Source organism: Muscardinus avellanarius, assembly GCF_963383645.1.
Source record: "Muscardinus avellanarius genome assembly, chromosome: 16".
Classification (NCBI taxonomy): Eukaryota; Metazoa; Chordata; class Mammalia; order Rodentia; family Gliridae; genus Muscardinus; species Muscardinus avellanarius.
Window position 1 is genome coordinate 69,597,724 of NC_137802.1, and position 9,715 is coordinate 69,607,438.

Here is a 9,715-nt window from a genome sequence, read left to right on the forward strand (position 1 = left end):
CACATCCCAGTGAAAACCTGGAACCCCACAGTGACAGTCCTTCCTTGTTCCGGGGCTGCTTGTGGTCTGAGCTCCCTGGCAGGGCAAGCTGCTGGCTGCTAGCTTTTATTTTCACCTTGCAATTATGGAAGAGAAGGGCTGGAAGCTGTCCAGTTGCCCCTCCTATGTGCGAGCTCGGCATCCCTGCGCTCAACCAGCCTTGGGCTGAAAATATTTAGGGGAAGCTGGGCGTGGCGGTGCATACTTGTGATCCCAGTATTTGGGAGGCGGAGACAGGAGGGTCACAGGTTCAAAGCTAGCCTTGGCAACCTAGTGAGACCCTGTTTCCAAATAAGATGTAAAATTGAGCTGGTGTAGCTTGGAGGTAAAATGCCTTTGCATTCAATCCCCGGTAAGAAAGAGAAAGAAATGAGGAGAGAGAGAGAGAGAGAGAGAGAGAGAGAGAGGAAGGAACATTCAGGGAAAAGACAGCCCGCACTCAACACATGCAGACTTTTTCCACGTCATTATTCTCTGAACAAAACAATACAGTTTACTATTTACATAACATTTGCATTGAATAGGGTAGTATAAGTTGTCTAGAAATGACTTAAAGTATACAGGAAACGTGCATAGGTTATGCAATTCTAAACCATTTTATCTAAGGGACTTGAGTGTCCACAGATTTCGGTATCTCCCAGGGGTCCTGGGACCGATCCCCTGTAGACACCGAGGGCCTCTAGCCACATTCAGGGTCTCAGCCTCCTAGCACTTCAGGGCGTGCAAGGGCAATCCGGGTACTCTCACTCTTTCAAAACAAACAAACCCAAAGACAAACTAAACGGGAAAACTCATTAGACTGCCCAAGGCTGTTTGGGGGTACTGTGAGTTGAATCCAGGGGCATTCTATCACTGAGCCACACCCCCCAGCCCTTTCTACTTTTTTTTTTTTTTAATTTTTGTGATATAGGAGATTGAACTCAGGGGCATTCTACTGCTGAGCTACTTTTTATTTTGAAGCAGGGTCTTGCCAAGTTGCCAAGGGCTTTGCTGAGTGGCTGAGGTTGGCCTCAAGCTTGCCATCCTCCTACCTCAGACTCCCAAGTACTAGGTGTGCATTATCACGCCCAGCTTATGATTTTATTTTGAAACGGTCTCACTGCACACTGAGTACTTTGGAGGCTGAGACAGGAGGATTACAGGTTTTAGGACAGCCTCAGAAAGTAGTGAGACTCTCATCAACCTAGCAAGACCCTGTTTTGAAATCAAAACAGCCTGGCGTGGTGGCGCACGCTTGTCATCCCCGTGCTTGGGAGGCAGAGACAGGAGGATCGCGCAGGTTCGAAGCCAGCCGCGTGCGCTGGCTTAGGAGACCCTGCTTCTAAATAAAAATGTAAAAATAGGTCTGGGAGTGTAGCCCGGAGGTAGAAGGGCTTCCAGGAACCCCAGTACCAGGGCTAGGGGGTGTAGCTCGAGGTAGAGTACTCCTGGGTTCAAACGCTAGTACTACAATAAATAAATAAATAAATAAATAGTCACAATTTAGGGCTGGGGTATAACTCAGTGGTAGAACACTTGCTTAACAGGCATGGAGCCTTGGATTCAATTCTAAGCACCACCAAAAGAAAATCAGCTTGAGATATTAGTCACTTGAGAAAGTAACTTTTCCTTTTGCAGTTATCTTCAGAACTCAGTAGCAATGATACTGGTTTACATCCTCAGAGAGCCAGGTTTGGGTTTAAAAATGTAGACGAAGCCGGGCATGGTGGCGCACGCTTGTAATCCCCGCGCGGGGAGGCTGAGACAGGAGGATCGCGCAGGTTCGAAGCCAGCCTCAGCTACTTAGTGAGGCTCTCAGTAACTTAGTGAGACCCTGTTTCCAAATAAAGTATAAAATAGGTCTGGGAGTATAGCCCAGAGGTAGAAAAGCCCCTGGGTTCTACCCCTACATCCTTGGAGTGCGTAGTGATTCGAAGGGAACAGGAAGGGGGGGTTCTTGGATTTTGAACCATGTTCTGTTAATTAATCTAGGTGTCGTTTACTATGTGAAGTCTGTGAGCTGCACCTGGAACATGGCTCTCCTTTATGCACATAATACTTGTTTTGGGTTTTTTTGTTTTGTTTTGGGGATTGAACCCAGGGGCATTCTCTGTCTGAGCTAAACCCCTACACCCCTACCTCTTTTCAATTTTTTATTTTTACTTTGAAACAGGGTCTCTGCAGGTTGCTGGAAGTCCTGCTAAATTGCTGAGGCCAGTCTAGAATCTGCAATCCTGCTATCTCAGCCTCCCTAGTATTAGGAGTACAAGCGTGTGCCACCAACCCTGGCTCATAATACTTATTTTTACTTTTTCCTCTGCCCTTGTGTGTGTGTGTGTGTGTGTGTGTGTGTGTGTGTGTGTGTGTGTGTGGTTACTGGGAATTGAATCCACGGACATTCTACCACTGAGCTACACCTTTATAAAATATAAAACTTTATATTTATTTATTTGTTAATTGATTGATTGACTTTAGCACTGGAGATTGAACCCAAGAGCATTCTACCTCCGTGCTACACCCCCAGCCCTATTTTTTATTCTTTATTTTGAAACAGGGTCTCACTGAGTTGCAGAGGGCCTCACTAAGTAGCTGAGGCTGTCCGCGAACCGCGATCCTACGGTCTCAGCCTCCCTAATGCTGAGATTACAAACGTGTGCCACCACGCCCGGCCCAACTTGCTTCGTCTATTTTTTTTTTTTCTGCGTGGTGTGTGTGGGGGGGGGTGTGCGCGCGCACGCGCTGGGAATTGAACCTTGGGCCTCATGTTGTACATTTGTCAAATTAATAAAAAAAAAAAAAAGACTGAAAGTTATTTTAAAAACAAAAGACTCTGAGACTTGGGCAGCTGCAAAGGTTCTGTCTGTTTTCTATTTTGATCACTCTGTTTCTCGAGATGACCACATCTTTTAGAGGAAATGAGTCAAAGCCTCTCTGTCTTGCTTTTCCAGCCGAGCATGTTCAGTTTCAATGAAGTAATGAATGAACTTGGCCGCACCACCCCCAAGCCTACAACAGCAAACAGAGGGCCCTCGACCAATCAGCACGCACTCGGGGTTTTCAAGTTGCGTTCAAACGGGCCCACGCGAGGCCAATCCGCGCGCTCGGGCCCGCCCCCAACATCCGGCCGCGGCCAACCACAAGCCCGGATTAGCCAAAACACAGCGGCCGGCCAATCCCGAGGAGCCGCACGGCGCGGAGCTCCGCCAATGGGCGCGGCCGGGCCAAAAGAGAAACAGAGCGGCCGGGTTGGCCGCAGGATTCGAATCGAACGTCGGCCGGGGAGCCGCGAGCCGGCGGAGCGGCGCGCCGGCCAATCAGCGGCGGCGGCTCGCGGCCCCCGAACGTTGGGGCGGCCCGGCCCCGCCCCGCGCTGTTGTTTGTGGTGTCGCCGCGCCGCGGGAGCCGGACCACAACATTCGCCGGGCGGCGGCGAGCGCGAGCCCACGGCGGCCTCCCGCGGCCGCGCACCCCGGATCCACGCAGCCGGCCGGCCCGCCATGTCGGTGAACATGGACGAGCTGCGGCACCAGGTCATGATCAACCAGTTCGTGCTGGCCGCGGGCTGCGCGGCCGACCAGGCGAAGCAGCTGCTGCAGGCGGCCCACTGGCAGTTCGAGGTGCGCGGGCCGGGCCGGGCCGGGCCGGGCCGGGGGGGGGCCTGGAGGGCCGCGGGGACCCCCCCGGGGCGCGCCGCGCTGACCCGCTCTGCCGTGTTTGTCTGCAGACCGCCCTGAGCACGTTTTTCCAAGAAACCAACATTCCCGGCAGTCACCACCACCCCCAGATGGTAAGTGTGGCTGTCAGCCGCGGCGGTGACAGCCATGTTGCCCGGGAGCGCCGCTCCGCGAATGTAAACAAAGAGCCAAAATGTCTTCCAGGAAAGAGCGCTCCCGGCCCGGCGCTGCCTCGCCTAACTTTGGGACCCGCCTCCGGGTGGCCGGGCCTGGGCCCGAGGCTGGGCCCCCCCGGGAGGAAGGGGCGCCGGGATTAGGGGGGCGAGCGGGGAGTGGTCTCTGGGCTCTCAGCAGGGGCGCAGGAGCTGGGAGGTCAGGGCTGGGGAGGGGGCTCCGTGGTCGCCAGACGTCGGGGGAGCCCCGGGGAAAGGGCGACTGAGAGTTGGGGCATTTGCGCGGTCCCGAGGAACCCCTCTCGCTGTGTGCAGCGCGGCCCCCTCCCCCTCCACACACACCCTGCGCTGCAGGAAACGGGGAAAGGATAAATCCACCCTGGCTCCGGAAGGCCGGCCCTGCTCACAGAGGTATGCTGGCCCTCCAGAGCCCGGGGGAAGGTACCCAGCTCCTGGAGGACACACGGATTTTGACCAAGATAAGGCCAAGAATTTTGTTTAATCTCAGTGGTGGTAGGAGACACACGATCCGGGAAACTGAAGTGGCTCAGGGCTGGATTTGTTTTCTTCTCCCTGAGCCTGGCCCCAGGCCGGAGCCTTTGCCCTCCTGGCCAGGGGGTACCCTGCTTTCTTGAGGCCCAGGACGTCCCTCCACCCCACCTGCCTAGTTACCTATTAGCTCCGGCGTGGGGGAGGGACCGAGCCTGGTGCTGGGGCTTCCAGGGTGCATTTTTGGCATTTTTACACTTGGGTGTCCTTGCCCACGGCTCCCTCGAGGCCTCTGCTGTGTCTTCTCCTGGTCTCTTCTTGTTTTCCTCCGCTCACAGGTAGAGAGGGGTCTCTGTGGACTTTTGAACCAGCTCCTGAATGAATCAAATGAGTGGCATTTGGAGGATAATGAGAGTGGTGCTGGCTGCTGGGGCCAGGTTCTTAGCAAAACCCAGGGGGGGCTCATTTCTAAGAGGACACCCTCCCCAGTATCTGAGGAAATAAACCCTGGGCGCTCCCAGCCTCCTTCCCCTCCTCTAAAGAGCCTGGAGACCGAGGCCGCCCTGAAAAGGCCAGGGTGTCCAGCACAGCCTTCTGAGCGAGCCCGGGTGGCTGCAAGGGAGAGGAGCCAGCGACAGGCATCCTGTTTGCTGCTTCTTTCCCTGGCTCTGCAAATCCCTGGGGCGTTGTAATCCTTTTTGGGAGCTTCCCTGGAGAGAGGGCAGGTTTTGTTACCAGACCTTGTAATCAGTGTGTGCATCAGTGACAGACAAGGTGCTTCATCAGCACGGGCTCACAGTCCCTGCCCTCGGAGTTGGCAGTTTCTTTAGACAAAATAAACCAAAGGAACTCGTTAAATAAAAACACCAGGGACTGGTCACTGCAGAGCGGCAATACCAGAAGTGACCCAAGACATGATTAACTGGTAAAAGATGGTCCTGTAGATGGCTGGAGATCCCCACAGGTGCTGGAAGCTTCCCAGGCAGGCGCCTAGCGAGAGTCCCATTTGGGGTCTGGACGGGATGGAGGAGAAGGGCAATTCAGACTGGAAGCAGAGGACCTTGGCCAGGGTTGGGGACACCGGGTTCACTAGAGCCTCGGGAGGGGGCTTTAGGGGATCTGATCCAAACCCCTGGCTTAGCAAAGTAGAGAAGCTCCAGAGAGGCGCAGGAACTTGCCCAGGCTCACCTAGGCAGGCGGGCACAGGCCCTGTTGGCCATTCAGGCTGTTCTCTGGAGCCAGCGGCTGTCGGGGGAGATAGGCCTCACTGGCTGGGTGAACTGGGGAAGTCGGTCACGATGCTGTGATGCAATTGGCCCCCACCCCCACCCCATTCATTGTTTCCTGCTGCGGAGAAGTCAGCCCTGGGGGGGCAGGGAATGGTTGAAGGGGGGAGGGAAATGTCTGGGTGGGGCTGTGCCTCAGGCCCAGGCCTTTAGCCTCCTGGGAGGGCCCGTGGGTTAGACAATGGCCAGAGCTCCCCGAGCTGATGTGGGCCAGCCTCTGTAAGCAGGCTGGGGTGGGAGCCCCATTCAGTTTCTGGTTTGGGTTTAATCACAGAACTGCTCCTGGGCTCTCCTTCCAGGTGAAGTCCTGGAGTCTTATGCCCACCCCACCCCAGCCTTGTGCCTAGGGGAGGGGCCAGTGCTGCTAAAATTAGGAGAAATTCAGAGAAGGACTCCCAGGGCTTCCTGGGAAAGGGAGAAGCGGCTTTGAGGTTGGAACCAGTTTGTGTAGGTCTCTGGGCTGCTCATGCCCCACCCCCAGGGCTGTGGCTGAGGAAGGCCCTAGAATTGTTGGGACTTACCCCCTGGAGGAGGGCTGGGAGGGGCTGTTTTGGCAGATCTGCTATTTTCTAGCCAAGGACAGCGGGAGCCCAGGCCCAAATCACCCTCCAGTGAGCAAACGAGTGGGCACACGCAGAGTGTGGCCTGGACACAGGTTTAGAACTTGGGCCCGCAGACCTGAGAGCCTGGAAATTCCATCTGCTGGACTCACGCTCAGGCCTAGCTGGCATTTTCTCTCAAAACTTGACCTTGGGCCTCATTTTTCTTACTCATTTTGTAAAGAATAAGTATAGAGTAAGCTGGGTGTGTTGGCGCAGGCCTATAAACCTGGTACTTGGGAGGCTGAGACAGGAGAATCACAGGTTCCAGGGCAGCCTCAGCAAGTAGTGAGGCTCTCATTAGCCTAGCGAGACCGGTTCAAAATAAAAATAAAATAGGGCTGGGAGTGTAGCTTGAAGGTAGAATGGGTTCAATCCCCAGTACCCCACACACGCACAGAACAAGAGTAAAGAGTAATCCAGCCAGCCGGGCCTTCTGTGGGTAAGTCAGACCTCGGAGGCACAGTCCCCAAGGCCTGATGCCTGTGAGCACGAGCCAGACTCAACGCCAAAAAGCGGCCTCCCGGTAGCCAGCGCTCTCCTTACCCTGGGACCTCTGAGGTTGGATGATGGAGGCAGGCAGCTGCCTCCTCGGCCAGGGGAGGCGCTGGGCAGTGGTGTCCCCAGCTACTCCTTGTCCTTTCACTTTGATCTGGCACCTCAGCTGCGTGTCGGAATCGGCCACTCCCTCCTTATGCCCTTGTCGTTTCCAAGCGCCACGCGGCACTCCTTCCGCCTTGATGGGAGTGTTGGGTTTTGCCCTGGCTTTTCATTTTTATTGGCTCTGGGGGAGAGGGGTGCTTCAGTCCCGTGGAAGCTGGCCATGGCCGAGCGGTGCGAGCCAAGGGGCGTGTGAGGGCCTGGTGAGTAGCCCTCCCTACACCTGTGTTCTCTCCCCGCAGATGTGTACCCCCAGCAACACACCTGCCACACCGCCCAACTTCCCCGACGCGCTGGTCATGTTCTCCAAGCTTCGAGCCTCTGAGGGCCTGCAGAGCAGCAACAGCCCCATGACAGCCGTGGCCTGCTCCCCCCCTGCAAACTTCAGCCCCTTCTGGGCCTCGTCCCCCCCCAGCCACCAGGCCCACTGGATCCCGCCCTCCTCCCCCACTACCTCCTTCCATCGTCTCCACTGCCCACAGCCCACCTGGCCCCCTGGAGCGCAGCAGGGGGGTGCCCCGCAGAAAGCCGTGGCAGCGATGGACGGCCAGAGATGAGACTGGATGCCGCCAGGCACTGGGCTGGAGCAGGGTAGCAGTCCAGGGTTGTGGGGACACAGGAGGGCCAGGGAGGGGGGAGTTGGAGAGGGCGGGGGTTTCCTGAAGACCGCACTGGAAGATTTTATAAAAGAATTTTTGTGGGGGGGGGGCAGTAAACTTCCTGGGCCACTTGGGTCCCTTAGGAGTTTCTCTTTGGGCAAGTTTTTTTTCTCTTTTTAATATATAACTATAATATATATGGAAATAGAAATATAACTAATGTACGAGGGTGGGGCTGGCACATCTGAGGTGCTGGGGCCAGAGGGGAAGGCCACGAGAATCTTTTGCCAGCACCCTGCCCCAGTCTTGGGGTACAAAGGGGTGCCTCAAAGCCAGGCGGAATGATCTCACAGGTATCTGAGAAGTCACACCTACCAAAGGGCGAAGACCCCTCCTGCTCCCCCCTGGGGGCGGCCACTTGGTCCTGCAGGGAGGACTCCAGATGGACCCTCTTGGCACCACGGGGCTCTCCCTGCCTCCTGGCTCTGTTACTGCCATGCCCTGGGTTCCTCCCATATCCTCTTTGCCGCCCCCAGTTGCTGGCTGAAGCTCTTGGTGGCTTTGTACCTGTGGGCACCTGTCTCCAGCTGGGCCAATAGGACTGAAGAGCTGGCCTGGATGGAGGCCAGGCTCCGCCCACTGTGGGACCTGAGTGTCCTGCGTCTGCCCAGCCCCTCTCCAGTGCACCCAGGGTGAGAGGAGGGTGCACAGAAGAGCTCGCCCCTGGGTTGAGTTCCCAAGTCAGACTCTCACCAGGGTGAAATTTGAATTTAAAAACTTAAAAGAGACTTTTCTAAGTTCCCTGGTTTGCGGTGCTTTTTATTTGCCTCGGTTAGGGGTGGGGCCGTGGGGGCCATGTGCTGGGGTGCCCCGCTGACACCCTACTGCTCTGGTTGTGTCCAGAGGGTGTCCATACCAGGGGGCTGATAGTGCAGGCGGGATATGGGCAAATCCTGGCTTCCAGGCTGGAGCCCTCTTTGGTCCTTGTCTGCGGAGCCCAGGACACCAAAGCCCCAGTGCTCAGCCTGGAAGCCATTTCTGTGGGCCACCCAGGGCACTGCCCTTTCTGCCCAGTGGCCTTCCTGGCGACTTCCACCTGGACCCAGCTCTTCTCACCCTGCTGTATCACCAGGTACCTGCTGTGTGGCCTTGACCTGAAGGGCTGTAAGCTTGGTGAGGTGGGCACACCTGTAATCCTAGTACTTGGGAGCCTGACACAGGCCAGCCTCAGCAATTTAGGCTCTGTTTCAAAATAAGATAGTCTGGGTACTCAGCTCCCCTGGATTCAGTCTCCAATACAAAAAAACAAAAAGCTGGGTGGGGTGACACACACCTGTAATCCCCCTACTTAGGAGGCTGAGACAGGTGTATCGAAGATTCTTGAGGCCAGCTTCAGCAACCTAGTGGTAGTGAGACCCTGTTTCAAAAAAAAAAGGGCCAGGGGAGCTGAGCAGGGTGGCGCATGCTTGTAATCCCAGTACTTGGGAGACTGAGACGAGAGGATCTGGGTTCTTGGCCAGCCTCAGCTACTTAGTGAGACTCTCAGAAACTTAGATCTTGCTTAAAAAATAAAGGATAAAAAGAATCGGGTTGGGGGTGTAGCTTAGAGGTAGAATGCCCCTGGGTTCAATCACACAAGTACACACGTATAGCTTGGAAGCAGAATGTCCCTGGGGTCAATTCCAAATACCACGCTCACACGCACAGGCCCAAAAGGCTGTTGGAGTTAGGTGTGGTGGTTGCACACTTCCAGTCCCAGTACTTGGGAGGCTATGACAAGAAGATCACAGGTTCTCGACCAGCCTCAGCTACTTAGGCCCTCTGCAACTTAGTAAAACCGTGTTTCAAAATAAAAAATTAAGCCGGGCGTGGTGGCGCACGCTTGTAATCCCAGCATTTGGGAGGCTGAGACCAGAGGATCTTAGTTCGCGGATAGCCTCAGGTACTTAGGCCCTCCGCAACTTAGTGAGACCCTGTTTCAAAAGTAAAAAATTTAAAAATAGGGCAGGGATGTAGCTTGGAGGTCAAATGCCCCTGGGTTCCATCCCCAGACCTGCCTGCAAAATAAAAGTTAAGATAGGGCTAGGGGTATAGCTCTGAAGTAGAATGCCCTTGGGTTCAATCCCCAGTACTGCAAAAAAAAAAAAAAAGGCTGTCAGACCCACAGAGACAGGGGGTCCCCAAAGCAGCTAGCTTCTGTCACCTACCCCTCAAGTG

The 9,715-nt window shown here is 55.3% G+C and overlaps 1 protein-coding gene across 1 annotated transcript; it reads left to right on the plus strand.

Moving 5' to 3' along the window:
- Positions 1-3,515: 3,515 nt before the first annotated feature.
- On the plus strand, positions 3,516-7,456 carry UBALD2 (UBA like domain containing 2; the record flags this gene model as incomplete). The annotated part of the gene is made up of 3 exons (XM_080712851.1): positions 3,516-3,635; positions 3,743-3,805; positions 7,142-7,456. 3 exons carry the CDS (start codon positions 3,516-3,518, stop codon positions 7,454-7,456), a joined length of 498 nt encoding a protein of 165 aa, XP_080568977.1.
- Between the last annotated feature and the right edge of the window lie 2,259 nt (positions 7,457-9,715).